The following is a 17,072-nucleotide window of genomic DNA, read 5'->3' as shown; positions in this document are numbered from 1 at the left end:
CTCAATTTCTGGGAAAGAGAAATAGGATGATGAGCCTCATGAGTCTGGTGCAGAGCCCACTGGAAACCTTCAGCTAGATTTTTCTAGTCTAAATTTCAAAGCAGAATCGTCTGTGTCAGGGTAGAGCTATACTGGCTTGCTAAAGGGTAGGAATGAGAGTAAAAGGCTTTGAAAAAGATATACTTGGGAAGGCCCATTCCCCACTGACTTTTCTGAACCACGTTGCAAATTCTTTACTCTCTTAATTCCCTTTTTCTCTATGGGATGGGGATTTAAATCCTCTCATCCTATTGCTTCCCAGGTTCCCTCACGTTTCTTTTGCTGTCCTGTTTTGCACAACTACTGTAAAATAAATCCCAGTACTGAGTGCAAAACTAATGAGAGATTTGAAAACAACTGCAGAATAAGTTATTCGTGCCCAAGGCAAACTGGGGTTCAATGGCAGGGAAGGACTGGAAATAAAATAACTGAAATGAGGAGTAGGGAAAGTGCAGTGGGCTGAGTTTTAGGCTTCATATTCCTGCAGCTGGACTTCAGCTGTCCACTCCACACCTTAGATCAGGGGTCAGCAACCTTTCAGAAGTGGTGTGCCGAGTCTTCATTTATTCACTTTAATTTAAGGTTTCACGTGCCAGTAATACATTTTAACGTTTTTTACAAGGTCTCTCTCTATAAGTCTATATATTATATAACTATTGTGGTATGTAAAGTAAACAAGACTTTCAAAATGTTTAAGAAGCTTAAATTAAATTAAAATGCTGATCTTACGCCGCCGTCCTGCTCAGCCCGCTGCCAGCCTGGGGTTCTGTTCACCTAGGCCGGCAGCAGGCTGAGCGGGGCCTGCGGCCGGGACTCCGGCTGGCAGTCAGAACCCCAGACCAGCAGTGGGCTGAGCGGCTTAGCCCACTTCCACTCAGCCCACTACCAGTCAGTGTTCCGTCCACCGGCTCCTACCAGCCAGTGTCCCGGCTGCCAGCCCCGCTCAGCCTGCTGCCGGTCTGGGATCCCGGCCCTGCCCACATAGAGTAGATACCTACCTTCTCCCTGGTTCTAGCCCATTCTCTTCCTCTCTTTCTGCACTGAGCTGAGGGTGGGAGTGCACTGAGCATAGGGCTGGGGGTGAAGGAGCAGGTTGGGGTGTAGGGCAGGATTTTTAATGGCACGCTGCTGCCTGCCAGGGTCCTGGCCTGGGTTCGGAAGTGGGTGCTGAGCGGGGCCGGCAGCTGGGACCCGGCAGGCAGCAGCGTGCCATTAAAAAAAAAAGTCTGCTGGCGTGCAGTCTTTGGCACACGTGCCATAGGTTGCCGACTCCTGCCTTAGATATACCCTTCCTTGACATCAGAAGAAAGGCTAGAATAGTGGCTGTGGACCATTGAGGGCCACGGTGGAGCTTCAAATTCCAGTCATTACACCGAAGGTGGCATGCTGTTGGACACCAGAGGGGTCGTGGAGGAGAGAAGAACGAACAGGGAGGACAAGAAGGTTGTTAGTGTACAGGAATCTTAGCACAGAGGAAATTCCACCCCACTGCCAGAGTATTTTAGGTTTATTTTAACAGGCACTTAGTTCTCTGCAACAAATAACCAGCAGGTTTACTATCCCAGGTCTTCAAGTCTGGAAGTAGGGGAAAATTGCCGATACTGAGGAGTCTCATTATACTTCATGCTGCAGTGCTTTTGAAGCTGGCATCAGTTTTCAAATTCAAGGGGTGATAGGCACTTTAATCTTCTAATCCAGAAGGATGAGAGCTGCTCAAAGCCCGATAAAACAGACTATACAGTCATCTGATTGGTAACGAAGTGTTGGCACGGCACAGCACAGCAGGTGCCCCTTCAAATTATTTGTAAAGTGGCCCTGAGTTATCGTAGCACTTAGTGCTTCAGGAGAGTAACTTCCACTATCAAACAAGCTGAAGAATGGTATTGCCAAAGCTTTTCAATGGCTTCCTAGACTCAAGCATGAAGAACATTGAATAGCACTTACATCCTTCCTACAACGTGTATTAAAAAAAAGAGATGAATTTAGGAGAAACAAAAGGAGACAGTGCACAACACTACGACTTTGTAGCATGTGTTGACCGAGTCCAGAGATAAAAGTTTGCTTTTATTTTTTGCTTTGAAGACATCCTGTGTGGGTTTAAATTCTTATCTTGTTTAGCCATTAGTAGGTTCATCTTATTCCAGGTGGCAGCTCTGACTCCTCCGTTAAAACGGTGTTCCGTACAGTGCCATGTAGCTTGTTTTTAAGGCTCTAAATATCCAGATGAAGAGTAGGATACATTCAGTCTTGGAGGGGAAGGAATTTGGGGGGTCTGCAGAACTGGAGCTCTATTTTACTAATTTATAAAGATTCTAACGACTTGCAACTCGGTTTAGTTGGCAATAGGGTAACAAGAAGCCTGCGTGAAACGCCGGAGAGAAGGGCGAGTCAGTGGGTGGCACTCAGACTCCATGTTCTCTACCACATTATGGTTAACGTGCAACCCCAAAAAGATCAGGGAAAGTCAAATGGATAAATAAATGCTCCAATACCCTTCTGCTTTCCCATATCCCCTACCTACAGCAGGGTGGTGGTAAGTTATTGGACTAAAGGGTTTTAATGTCAAATGCTGGGAGCCCAAGTATCCTTATGAGGGACCTATGTATTATGTTGATCACAGAACTCTCAGTTAAACTACTAAAATTTAAATTTAGAAACAGAAGGCTTAAGATTTCAATTACAATCTGTCTGTATAATAGAACCTAAAAGACACTGGGAGAGCAAGGAGAACCAACAGAACACTTTCTAAAGCTGTTCTTTATTCAGTGAGGAATTCAAGAGCACATGTACATAGAGTTAGATGTGTTACTGAAGTGGCTTTTAAGCAAAGTTGGAAAAAATCTAGCAGAATGACAGATCCTGACAGACGGAACTTCAAGTTTCAAAGTTTTGTTTATATAATCTGCATAATTGGCTCACAAATTGTGGTAAAGTTTTATGGTCAAGCATCTACTATTCACACAGGCTTGTGCCATTCAAAATGATTGGCTTTCCAAGAGGACACACGAGGTAGGGAGAGACTGTTAACAAGAAAACTTTAAGGTCACACAAACAGTTCAACACCTAGGAATCATGGCCAAGATAGGTTGCAAAGTCTTTCTTGAGGTGGTGGGAGGGAAGAGAGTTATGAAATCTCAGCTCTCATTCAGAATTTTTCCCCAGCCCTTCCAGTTGTGACATTAGCTAGATCATAAACAGTTGCAATAGTCAGGAACATGGACCAGGCAGCATATTGTGCCAACTTGGAGGAAGCAAAACCGGTCATAGGCTGGGTAATGTGAGTAGCGTTTTAAATAAATATGCTTGATTGCTTACCAATATAGTCCTTGGAAAAGGAATAATCCTTTGGTTAGATTTTGGCACCGATGTGCACCCACAGGAATAAAACTGGGTGGTTTTTAGGGAGTCATGGATGTGAAGATACATAACAATAGTTAACTGGAGGAATCATTACAAAGAGAAGAGCTCCCTTCTCTCTGGGGCCAAGCACATGGTCTCCTCTACTATTTTCATCTACTGATTGCGTAGGGAGATCAAATCAAACCAGAATCTCTTCTATTGTAGGGCAGAGCACACGTGTATTGGTCAGTTGTACAACATCACAGACTGCACGTGTCACAGGGAGCGGACGTCAGTGCCAATAGCTGTGTTCTTGATGGAACAAGTGATGCTCAGCAGGCATGACAGGCTGTTTAGAGACTGGTGGGGGGTTAGTGGGAAAATGAAACAGGGCTGATGTTATAGTGAGCCCAGTACATTCCTCACTAAATCAGGCATGACAAATACTCTGACCAAGATCTCAAATAGGATAGTAGCAGCAGAGCTGAAGAGGTCATCAACTCTTCCGGTGATTGAGAATAACCTGTGTGTGGACAGACACCTAATCTGAACAGCCAAGAACTATCAAATGCACTGACCTTGTTTTCCAGTCTTCCTCTGACTTGGACCGGTTTTTGCGGACAGCCCTTTGTTTCTCTTCTAGCCTTTTTTTCTCTTCACTCGCTAGATCTGAAAAGGAACAGAAGTTGAAAAAAAAAATCTTAGTTCCCTGATCACTTTTATTGAAGCCCCGGTTATAAAGACTCAACTTGTTTCCAACACTAATTTAGTCAGATCATGCCAGTTTTAAAAGCCTCCTTTAAAGAGCACACCCCGCAAAGCACAGAGGCAATATTAGGAGAAGCATTTCTGTTTTAGAAGTAAGGCCAACTAGAGGACAAGCTCTGCCAGTCAGATTGATTAATCAAAGATGGGTCTTGCTGTACACCCAAACTGTGGGTTGAGCCATGACCTAAGGAACCTGAGAATTTGTTCCAGTTCTTGAGAAGAGGGGCTTTATGATTCCCTTCAGAAGAGAAAATGATTACTGGACTGAATTAAGATCTGGATTCAATCCCCACCTGTGTCACAAGTTTGTGTGATCTCTGTCAAGTTGCTTCATATTTGGATCTTCAAATGATCAGAGTTTAAAACCGTTACCAAAGTGATTCTCCTGATTTACAGCCTCTCTAATTTCTCCAGCTCCACTGGCTTATCGCAGCACTCGGAGTGTGGCAGTATGACAGCTGAGCAGAAACAGATACTACCACCACTACACAGCTTGCAGATATTGATAGATCACTCAAAGTTAGTACATTCTGTAAATTAAGAATGCAATACTAAATGCTTTGGGTAAATATGGATGCAATATAGCATGAGTCACTTCCACTAGCCACAGAATAATCCAATTTACAGGGAAAGGTAGAGACTGATCAGACAGGTCAAAGGAAGCAACTTGTCGACAGTGTATTTTTAAAAGCCTCAAAAGATCTCCTTACTGATCTTTGAGAACTCCTCAGTACCACAGCATCACAATGCCCAGCTGCTATATAATCCGTAGATCTCAAAGTGCTTAAAGCAGGTGAAAAAGTGTTATCCTCATTTTACAGGTGCATAGACAGAGGCACAGAGGTGAAGTAACTTTCCCATGGTCACCCTCCAGGCCAGTGACACAGCTGGGAATAGAACCCAAGTCTTTAGTCCCCGAGTTCCATCCTCCAGGCCACGCTGCTTTCATACATATAAATGTTACAAATCAGAGTATCGAGCACCAAACCATGCTCCTCACTATACAATCATCAGTAAACACTGCACTGACACCATGGTGATAGGCATCTTAGACACTTCTAGATTAAGAGACACAAGCAATTTGTACTAGTTTCACTTAGACTTTCAGAGGAATTGTTTGTTTCTTCCTAATGAAGTCTATTTTTTTCCTCACCCTTTTGCTGTGAATAATTTTAAAGCGAGCATGCACTTCTTTTGAGGGGAAAGCTTAACTTCAGCAGTTTCAATCACATTACTGAAATTGGTATTTTGGATTAGTTGATGTAAAGAAAGACTATTTTATAGTGGAATAAAGAAAGACTTTGTACAGCGGCAAGTTCTAAACATCATGGCAAACTTCACAACTTTGCTATTGCCCTTCATAAAAGGTCCAATTAAAAAGCTTGACAAGGCAGCACTCTGTGCCTTCTATCTGGCCTCAGTCTTGTCACTCTGATAAATTAAAAAAAAAAAATTAATGCTTATAATGAAAGAATGAGTAACATGCCTGGCATAAAGCTTATACATTTAAGCATATTTTCACCTCACCTCTACAAGGATATATTTCAAAGGCATGTTCCACCACCACCAAAGAAAAAAAAAAAATAAAAATAAAGCAGCTTATTGGTAAAGATGGCTTTTTATTGCTTAAGGCAGTATCTGTAACCTTTCAGTTGGAGTTCCCACGACTCTTTCAACTTTGACAAGTTATTTTGTATTTTTATTTTTTAAAGTTACCTATTTCACCGTTTTCCATCGCTCGGATATCTGGCCGTAACCGGCAGTCAGTTTTAGGAACAACACTCTCCATTTCTTTATCCAATTCATTCAAAGCCATAGCAAAGCTAGTGAAATTGTACATCTGAAAGAGAGAAACAAAAATTAAAGGATTGCGTTCTGAAAGTTTTGGCTGCTAAGAGTCTTCACATATAAAAAGAGATTTTCAAAAATCAAAAGAGCACCGATACATAGTAACATACAACCGTAGCCACTTTCTGATTGCTGAGGTATTATACAGTAGTAATGTGAAGATGCTAGCAGGGTGAAAACGTGCCAGGTATAACTGGGTGAACCTTTATGCTCATGTCTAATTAGAATGAGATCTGACTAGCCAAACAGAGGGAGGGAGAAACAACCTCTTTGTCCTTATTCATCCTCCAGGGTTTTTCCTTACTGACTCTACTAAAGCAACCTACCCTTCTCCCTATATGCACCTACATGACCACCCTACCCTATTTTCTTTTTCTGCTTCCAAATCTCTCTAGCTATACATCTACTCATCTGTCCTGCTCAGCTGTCTGTCCAGCTCAGTAGATCTTCATACACCCACTCACGTTATGTAGCCTTCCTCTGACTTATGGGTTCTTGTACTCCATGGTTTGTCTTACATAGCTTTTGCAGACTCTGCTCCTCTATGGACACCTCTATGCACTGGCTGTCCTGCACTAAACCTGCCTCCCAAATGGATGGCAGTACGTAAGTGGCAACAGAGTGGGATAGTGAATTCTCCAGGCCACCGCTAAGTAGAGCAATTGCCTAATTCATCATAATCAGTGATTCTGTGGAGAAGAAGTTAAGCTAAGCTAGAAAGAAGCCATGCGTGCATGCTGGTCTGTCCATCCACAACAGGAGGCCTACATATTCAGTTCCACATGACATAGCTCATTACAGTTTGTGATGGGAAAGTTCAAGATCATTGCAGCAAAATTGATTTTACTGGAAAGTTATTTTAATCACTGCATCACGAGCAAGGGAATTCAGTGACTAAGATGTTCACTGTACATTTTACAGTTTAACAACAAATTGTCAAAGCACCAAACATTTAAGCAGAGCCCTGGCTAACCTGAACTGAATTTGGAGGTCTTGGAGCTATCCTCCAGAGTAAAATACTTCCAGGAACAACATGCACACTTTCAGAATCTGGCAAAGGCATCTCATCTGGTTCTTCAGAATTGCCCACCTATAAGCAGCACAGATACAAGAAAATTTAGCTGAGTCACAGGCTGTTTGTTTAAATAATCTTAAACACAAACCATAGAACAGTCCTACACAGAAGCTACAGTGAAATGAGACTAAAGACATAAAAAGGCATGAAACATGCCATCAGAGAACACACATTCACTGCCCCAATACTTATTTTGCCCCCTAAGCTTATGTCATCATTTTAACACCCACTGGCTTTTCTAGATGCATGTCAAGATTAGAAGAGCCATCAGCTCCTCAAAGAAATTAAAAACAAAAGCCATTCTATTTAGACAGTTCTGCCAATATTTCTTTTTTTTTTTACATTTATTTATTCCTTCAGCGTGCAGCTACTGAGAAATAAGTGCTTTCAAATCCACATTTTGAAGTTACTATTTTTTCTCAGCACCACAGAGAACACTCATGTGAGGGATTCCCCTCCCCCCTTTTACAATATAAATCAATTTTGGTTTTATTTATGCTGAAAGTGCAGACCACCTTTTCTTTTTTCTCCTACATTAAGGAAACATGCATCCTACAGTCTGTGTATGTGTAACTGCTGTATTATTGCTGTTCAGCAAGTGAGGTCTTCGGTTCCGTTGACATTATGATGTCAACAGTGAAAACATGAAACACATTAAACAAATGCTCTTCTGAGAATAGACTACCTAATCTAGAAGGCTGACTGAACTGTCAAGGTTGATGCACACTGGCTAGGATGACAGTGCTGTACCATAGTTAATACATTTCTGGGAATACTGCTTAAGTTTCCATCCAAATTAGCTAGAGTAGTAGAGGGTAACGATAGGGGTAGACTGTTCTCCAACTGGTTAAAAAGGTGCTTTGGTCCAGCAGCATAGACAGAACTGAAACACACATTAACCAGTGTCCTTAAATTATACTATAAACCTGAAGTCCCAAGCTGTTGGCAGGGTTTGGTAACAGCTCAGTCACAACAGGGCAAACAGCTTGGTCAGTCCCTATACTAGACTAAACCATAACGTGTTATGCTGAGCTACTGGATGACAATTTTTGTCCCAGCATGTTAGTTTATAGGTTAGTTCTAGATAAAATGATTCCACCGCAGCATGGGAAAAGCTTTAGAGATCTTTAGAGATTGTTTAGTAGAAATCTAAGCAGACAGATGAACACAATGAACACAATTTCCAGTTATGCATAAGCACAGTCTAAGCCCTGTTGTGAATGAACTTGGTTCTATGAGGGTTAGGCTAGGCAGCATGGACAAGGCCATTTGCTGTATCTGCATTTCAGCACTCAGAGAAACTTAAGCTAGTGTATGGTTTTGAACCCTTCTGACATGACTGGGGTCCATCCATGCCACCAAGCCAAACTATTAAAACTTGGTTTAGTAATGAGATTATTTTGGTCTGGTGTTTTCAATATTTAAGATGGCTGCAAAGTAACCAGAATGTCATGCATAGTAGATTTACTCCCTTGGCTGCTGCCAATGCAGCTCTCAGTTGGATATTCCTGGGCTGTGCTAACACACTGATTTCCAAAGAGTTGTCAGTATCCCTTGCAGAACAGAATGACAAAGAAATTGAGGTAAAATGCTACCAGATCGAAAGAAAGAAGCCCTGCATGAATAACAAACTAATCCATAAACAAGGCACCAGACCTTTTATAAATTTTACTGTTCCATGGAAGCTTGTAAATAGTTGGTTGTGTGTTTCAGATTGTGTTTCAATATGTACATACACATTACCCAAGTTACAATGAAGAGTGACTACAAACTAGAAGCACATTTCAGCTGTTCTCAGCAGTTCCCTGGACATCACCTCAATTGATGCATAGAACTGAACAGCGCAGTGTTTCTTAACCAGAGGTACACATACCCCTGAGGGCATGCAGAAGTCTTTCCAGAGGTACTCAACTCATCTGGTGGTTGCAAGATGGGTTTAGGAGGGTTGCAAGTGCAGGGCAGTAGCCCAGAGCCCCATGCCACAGGGGCTAAATTACATGCTTCAGCCCTAGGTGGCAGGGGTTAAGCTTTAGGCACACCACTCAGGGCTCTGGCTTCAGAGAAGGATCACAAATGAAAAACAGGCTCAAGTATCACGGTATTTATATTCCAATCAATTTATTTTATAATTATATGATAAAATGAGAAAAAGTCAGCAATTTGTCTGTAATAATGTGCTGTGACACTTTTGTATTTTTATGTCTGATTTTGTAAGCAAGTACACCTCTACCCCAATATAATGCGGTCTGACATAACGTGAATTTGGATATAATGCGGTACAGCAGCGCTCCGAGGAGCGGGGCTGCTTTACTGCATTATGTCCGAATTCATATTACTGCAAGCGGTTCCTCTGAGTCCCCCCTTACTTGTTGCAGCCCCGCTCTGCCCCAGCTCGCCTTCGCCTCCTCCCACGAGCGCACCGCAGCTCCACTTCTCCTCCCACCCAGGCTTGCCGCATCAATCAGCTCAAGCTCTTGCTCAGCTGATTGGCACGGAAAGCCTGGGAGGGAGCGAGAAGCAGAGCTGCTGTGTGCTCATGGGAGGAGGTGGAGTGGAGATGAGTTGGGGGCCGCAGCAAGCGAGGGGGGGCACAGAGGAGCTGCTCCCCGCCCCAGCTCACCTCCACTCTGCCTCCTCCCCTGAGCACGCTGCCGATGCTCTGCTTCTCCCACCCCCTCCCTTTTAGGCTTCCCACGCCAAACAGCTGATTGGTGCGGTAAGCCTGGAAGGGAGGGAGGGAGAAGCAGAGCGGTGGAGGCATGCTCAGGGGAGGGGGAAGGCGGTGGAGGTGAGCTGGGGCAGGGAGTGGTTCCTCTCCCTACCCTGATATAACACAGTCTCACCTATAAGATGGTAAGATTTTTTGGTTCCCGAGGACCGCGTTATATTGGGGTAGAGGTGTAGTTAACTGAAGTGAAACTCTGGGTACATAAGACAAATCAGTCTCCTGAAAGGGGTACAGTAGTCTGGAAAGGTTGAAAACCACTGGAATAACATACCCGTCACTATTCTGTATATTAATGACATTAAAAACTTTCCAGACTGTTAAAATATCACTCTAGCTTCACTTTCTTTAGGCTTCTAGGATCCCTAAATTCAGTAGTGTCCAGACTTCACTTATCTTACCTGAGGACTGCAACCAGCACACACAAGAAAGCTGACTGCAGTTGCCCCCATCTTTAATACAGAGGTGCAGTCTGCAGCATGGAAAATCTCCTGAGTTTCAGGGGTCACAACTGGTCACCCTGGTTTAATGGTGTTACAGCCTTAATATAATGAAGGAGCAGTATTCATTTCATTCAATCTGTCTGTGTGTTAACAGGATATCCATCTCTGCATATAGAGAGAGACCGGTCTAACGTCTCAACATCTTTTTGATGAAAAGGATAGCAAGTTTTTTCACAAAAAGATTTTATCCCTATACAATCAAAGGCTTTATGGGGAGGTCCAGGATAATCTGCTGATGAGACATTGGCCCCCAGCAGCACATCCAAGTAGGTCCCCTAAAGAAAAGGAAAGTGAATCTACATGATGGCAGTACTAAGAGCAGAAGTAGTAGGAAGCCATGAGATTTTGGAAACACTGGCTAGGTGAGGCTTCCCATGGGCTACGTATATTTTCATGGTACTGAAGCAAATCACTTTAGCATGAAGTGGTGAGACACATCTGAGTGTAACCCTTAAGTCACTTGGAAGCTCAGAGAGTGTGCTTGAAGCAACATCACGTCCTTGAAGCACCGGCACTGTGTCATCACCACTAGAAGGTGAAAAGTGGGTTGCCATGGAGTTTCTGAAACGAAAAGGAACTGAAATCCTTTGTGGTCCTTTGTGGTCCCAAGGGGCTAGATCCGCAGTCAGACCTAGGCACAGCACCTACTTTTTAGGCACCTTGCCACTTGAAGGAACCCTCAGCCATGTACCCAGGCTCTCTATACAATGTATGGGGAGAACGAGATGCCTAAGCATGGGATTCACAGAAATCAGCAAGCTGCCTAAGCTAGCCAGTAAGAAATAATGAGGGGAAGGGAGGGAAGGGGCCTAAACTGAAAGGTAGCCAGACACCCAGCTTTTGGCCCAAGGGAGGCACCTATCTCTAGACAGGATTCACAGCCATCAAAGAAATGGAGACCCAGAAAGGATCTTGAGAAATCTTAAAGTCCAGACCCCTGCCCTGAGGCAGGACCAAGTAAACCTAGACCATCCCTGACAGGTGTTTGTCCAGCCTGTTCTTAACCTCCAGTGATGGAGGTTCCACAACCCCGCTTGGAAGCCTATTCCAGAGTTTAACTACCCTTATAGTTAGAAAGCACTCCAGCTGAGGCCTCACCACTGCCGAGTAGAGCAGGAGAGTTACAGCCCGTATCTTGCACACAACACCCTAGAATTATATTAGCTTTTTTCACAACTGCATTACATTGGTGACTCATTCAATTTGTGATCCACTGTAACACCCACCAATCCTTTTCAGCGGTACTACCACCTAGCCAGTTATTCCCCGTTTTGTATTTGTGCATTTGACTTTTCCTTCCTAAATGAAGGACTTTGCACTTGTCTTAGTGAATTTCATCCTGTTGGTCTCAGACCAGATCTCCGGTTTGTCAAGGTTATTTTGAATTTTAATCCTGTCCTCCAATGTGTTAGCAACCCATCCCAGCGTAGCTTCATCTGCAAGTTTTATAAGCACACTCTCCATTACATTATCCAATTCATTAATTAATAGATTGACTAGTACCAAACCCATTCAGAGTTAGGAGCCTAAGCAAAGTTAGTCTTGTTGCAAAAAACCAGCACATGAGAGAGAGCCCTATTTTAGCTAGTAGCCCAATGGTTAGGGAACTCACTTGGGACATGGGAGACCTGTTTTCAAATCCCTGCTCTGACTGATTTGGGGAAGGACTGCAACCCAGATCTCCTTTCTCCTAGGAGTGCGCCCTATATGGTCACACTCTCTGGCCCAAAGAATATTCAATTTATACAAAATGGAACAGCTTCAACAGGAGAGACAGAATCCCACATCAGAATATCCCATAACTTGGTGATTTAGGCACTCACCTGGTGTGTGAAAGACTATAACTATCAGTTGGTGAACCTTGTTATATTTATGTGCTCATTCCTGACTATCTTTTGTGTGGTTTAGGAGTGCTCCAAGCACACCTACTGGATTGGGCTCTGCAGGCGAGAGAATGGGGGAAAGCCCAGTTCAAAAACCCTGCCAAGTCTTAGACATGAGCTAGGGCACTGAACTGCTTGGCAGCATCAGGACTTAGTTGACTTTTTGAATGGCACTGGCAGAAACATAGATGTCTAGGGGACTCTATTACTGGAAACTTCAGCACCTAGGGAATTTAGGCACCTACAGAGTTAGGCAGTGACTGAGTGGGGGGTTCTCAGGGGCATCCAAGTGGCACCTTCCAGGATGCTATTTGTGCATGCTTTTTTCCAAAAAATAAAAAGAAAGACGATGCTTCTCTTAGAGTCCTGACAGCTCTAAGACACTGTCAGAAAAACATGTTTTCACTAGATTCTTTGTCTAGTTTCATTTGCCAATTTTCAAAGCAGTTGTAGTTTTAATTAACATTCTTCAGCAGATTTTGCATTTTAAGTTATTGTGCCAACTCCCAAGATCAGACAGACTGGATACCTGATCTGGATGTCAAAGAGTCTCTTCCAGTCAGAGAAGTGGAGGGAAAAAGACACTCAAAAGTTAGCTATAGAGAATGGAATAAAATTCTGACTAGCAGATTCAGTGAAATGGTGTATAAAATTCTCTTAATTAAATGAAGAAAAGGCAAAGTAGGCAAGTATATTTTACTAACTAAAAGCCCATGAGAAACCAAAAGTAACCTGAAGCTTGAGCTTCGTACACAAAACTACTTCATTCATAGTAATCTTCAGTACTGCAAGGGAAAACAAACAAGTAGGTGGATGATAACAAGTGTGCAGGGTATATTTTTCTTTTCTCCTCCTCCTCCCAGAGGCTCAGAGATGCAGCCTCAAAGAGAGGGTGGTAATCCCCTGAGCTTTAGAGCTCTCCTGTGCAGCAATAATGTAAATCTACACAGGCATACTTGCCTTTAGAGTAGTTAGAATCTAACAGGGCAAAGGAGTAAAACAAGCATGGTGATCTTCGGTGGCATGGAGGGGTTCTCAGATTTTTAGTAAAAATGTTATCTTGTCATTTAAGATGAATGGTGGCATGTATGTATAATTACTACAAGAACCTTCACGGTCATTGGTTTAAAAGAGCGTGTTTCTATTGAAAGAATTGTTAAGAGTAAGATTTCCTGGACAGTGCAGACTGTAAAAATCTTTGCAAAACCTTCAGAATATGACATTCCTCCAAGTGATGAAATCCTTCTGAACAGACCCTCATCTATCCTGCTTACAGGCCTGAAAAGCATCAGGTTGGAGTTCCCATACTAGATCAGACCTATGGTCCCTCTAGTCCCCTATCCCACCTGGTTACTCCAGAGGAGGGTGAAAGAACCCAATAATAGGCAGATGTGGGGAAATCTGCTCTCATGAAAGTTTCATGTTAACCCTTAATAATTAGATATTGTCTTAAACCCTGAAGCACAAGGATTTTAATCCTTCCAAAACTGTTTGGATAATAGCCAGAATTATTATAATTAATCCATATAATACGTGTCCAAACCCTCTTTGAATCTTACTAAGAAAAAGTCAAACGAAAAAGTATAAAACAGTAACAAGCCTAAAGGCACCTTAGACTGCTAAGTGTTCTATTGTGCCTTTCAGACACCACCTCTTTACATGTCTAATACCTGTTTACTGTTTTTCTTCTCTTCTGTATTTTTCTTGTCATTTTTTTTGTAAGCTTCGAATGTAGCTGGGTCAACACTGTACAAGCACTCAGTCCATTTCCCATAGAGCGCACAAACTTTCTTTTTGCTGTAAAAAAAGGACTAATTTTAGGAAGAGCTTAAACAAGCTATGAAGTTAGTGTTTTCAGATTTTAATATTATGAGAAAGGATTCTAAGAACAGATTTAAGACTGAATCCCCATCTTACTGTACATTATAGTTACTAACAAGATACACACACCCCCGCCATTGGCACAGTATATTGTAACAGTATTTAATTCCAACAGTTCTCACATATATCTTTATTAGAAATTTAAGTAGCATTTTATTAAACAGTAGGTCTAACGAAGACAGGATTTTTACCTTTTGTCTTGAATGTAGCCTTCAACTTTGTGTAACTCCTTCCCAAAAAGCCCACATGGTTTGAAGTTTAATACACACTTCTCACCAGTTCTAAGGAAGAAACATTTAGCTCAAATTACTTTGCAATAATTTGTTTAAAAACGTAGTAAACTAACAAGTCATGTTCCAGCTTACTTGTGATTAGTTATTTCTACATTTCCATACTGCTCAATCCAAAGTTTACCCACAATAATATTATGCACACAGCAAGTAGGATTTGTCCAGGTGTAGGCTTCATCGTGTCTGAAAAAACAAATGGAAAAACAACTGCTGGCATAATCACACCTTTCAACAATATACCTGAGTGACTCTACAGCAAGTATCTGGCTCTGGAACTCTATTAGTTACTGGCAGCAAATCAAGGAAACAAGATGCACCAGCCATGCATGGTGTGGCAAAAACAGGAGCCACTGCTTGATTTTGTTAACTGCTTAGCATGGCAGCTTCAGTGCATCTATTACTGGCAAATCAATAGGACTACTTACAGTAGTCAAGTTAAGCACGCATAAGTGTTTGCGGGATTAAGGCCTTAATTACCTGAAGCCTATACAATTCAGGGGTGCCAGTGAACTGTACAATTGTTTGGAATGGTGTTCAAGCCATTTTGGTCCCAGGATATGAGAGAGACAAGATAAGTAAGGTAATATCTTATTGGACCAATTTCCAATGGAAGGGACAAGCTTTTCAACTTCACAGAGCATTTCCTCAGGTCTGGAGAAGGCAACTGGAGCGTCCAAGGTAAATACAAAGCAGGACACATTGTTAAGCATAAGTGGTCAGACATGCTGTAGGAGACCTTTAAAAATGAAGTGGGCAATAAGGGTTAACAAGCAGTAGGGTGTGTCATAAATTATTGTAAGGAGCCATAAAAGCAGGAAATCTGCAAACTGCATAAAAAAGACTGTCTGCTTTATCTATATGAAATAGTGGATAGATTAAAAGTCATCTTACAGCACTGGAGACTAGTATATAAGCCTTTATTCTGCACAGCCTCAAAACTAAAGTCTAATATAGTAATCTGGCCAACTTACTCAAGAAGTTCCAGAGTTATAGTCCCTTTAGGTTCTGCTTCCACACTCTTGCCCCAGAACTTGAGTTTAGGATAGATTGAGCCATGAAACACAAAATCGTTATTCAAGCCTTCAGCATAGAAAGCACTGATTGGTGGGTGATGACTAACTTGTTCTGAAAGGAGTCTAAACCCAAGATCATCTCTAAAAATAAAATAAAAATAAAGTTTTCAGGATCACTGTTCTCCGCAGTTCTCTGAAATGCAAATTTTGTGAGTTTCACTGATACAACTGGTACTATAATGAAATAATTTCCTTTACCCATTCTGAAACAAAATTAAAGTTATAGCAATTATGTATGGATCTAGATATTTAAGCCACTGATTAGTTTAGAAACACTCACTGCAACACAGATCTCTCTCTGTGATGCTGCAAGACCCCAGAGGGCCCTGGTGCAAGATAAGTTAGGGGATCTCTTCCTGATTCTGAAATCCACTCCGTCCAGCTCCCACAATGCCCCAATTCAGCTCTCCAACGCCTTTCTAACTTTCCCATAGCCTCAGTCCTGTCCTTCCATCCCACAGCTCCTGCCTAGTTTAAAATGAAGTTTCAAGAAGAGAGGGAGAAAGGAACTTCAAATTGAACTCCTAAACTAGTTATGCAAACTAGATCAAAAAGTTACAGGAATAGAAGAGATGACCCCTATGACCCCTAATACTAAAAAGTCCAAAAATACTATGACCCCTAATACTAAAAAGTCCAAAAGTCAAGGAAGAATGTTTGCAACAGGGAATGTTTGTTCCCACCCTGAATACATGGTCTGGAAATTTTAAGGATCTGAATTAGAGGGAGAAAGCTTCTGAAGAATCAAGAGGTACTTTTAAATGGAAAAATAGATTAGCATCTCCAGCATATTATCCTTCCATGACCATTAGAGCAGCAGGTCAAGGAGCCTTTCGATACACTTTCCGTTCCTTGCACTGTACTAGGTGCTGGTACCTTGTGCTTCCCCTTGAAGTAGGGATTCAACACACACAAGGAGGGTCTGCTGGGATGCAAGTCACAGGAAAAGGGCTCCCACATCCCTAACACTGCAGCTCAGACCCCCACCCCCAATTCTTCCTGTGCTGGCAGCTCTGTCTCCACTTCCCCGCACATCCATAGCCCCCACTTTGTGCTTCAGTGCCTAGGTTCACCCCACCACATCCCTGTGCCCTGCTGCTGCCACCTGTTTCCTCTTCCCTACCACAAGGTGTTCTGCTCCCACACCCCTGCTAGTCCCTACTGCCACTCTGCCAGCTCCCTCATCTTCATCCCTGAACCCCACCTCACTCCTCCTGGCTGCCTGTTCCCATCACCAGCCTCTCCCTCACCCACTCCCTTGGGCTCCTCCTCATCTGCACTCTATGTCCTGGCCCTGCATTAGTGCCTGCAGGGGCAGCTCAGTGCCTGAGCGCGGGTAGCTGTGCACCCTTGCAGCACAGTGCATGCACCCCACATGACTCAGGCTCCTGCACAAGCTTGGGACAGGGGTATCAGCAGCCAGGTCCTCTGCAGTGCAGGGTGGGCAACAGAACAGCACATTGGGCAGTGCCACCTGCATCAGTACTGCCACCAGCAGCAGCATCTGCTAGTGGTTGGGTCCCCATAACTGCCAGGGCTCTGGTGCGACTGCACCACTTGCACCATTGTAGCAATGCCACGGTGTCTCTCACTCTCGCCCACCAGACAACTTCAACAGAAATACTAACAGGCTTAACTATTTTTAAAT

At 42.9% G+C, this 17,072-nt stretch overlaps 1 protein-coding gene across 1 annotated transcript in view; it reads right to left on the bottom strand.

The window, feature by feature from the left end:
* The window catches only part of OSBPL1A (oxysterol binding protein like 1A), a 141,876-nt gene that overhangs the window by 4,461 nt on the left and 120,343 nt on the right, over positions 1 to 17,072 (bottom strand). Inside the window, 7 exon segments of the mRNA XM_075125270.1 lie at positions 3,957 to 4,047; positions 5,863 to 5,986; positions 6,968 to 7,084; positions 13,851 to 13,977; positions 14,253 to 14,342; positions 14,427 to 14,534; positions 15,323 to 15,505. Of these exon segments, the coding sequence (XP_074981371.1) occupies positions 3,957 to 4,047; positions 5,863 to 5,986; positions 6,968 to 7,084; positions 13,851 to 13,977; positions 14,253 to 14,342; positions 14,427 to 14,534; positions 15,323 to 15,505 (840 nt within the window).

The sequence above is a fragment of the Caretta caretta genome, chromosome 2 (genome assembly GCF_965140235.1).
Source record: "Caretta caretta isolate rCarCar2 chromosome 2, rCarCar1.hap1, whole genome shotgun sequence".
Lineage (NCBI taxonomy): Eukaryota > Metazoa > Chordata > Testudines > Cheloniidae > Caretta > Caretta caretta.
Note: the sequence above shows the minus strand (reverse complement) of the source record. Positions and strands in the feature narration are given on the sequence as shown.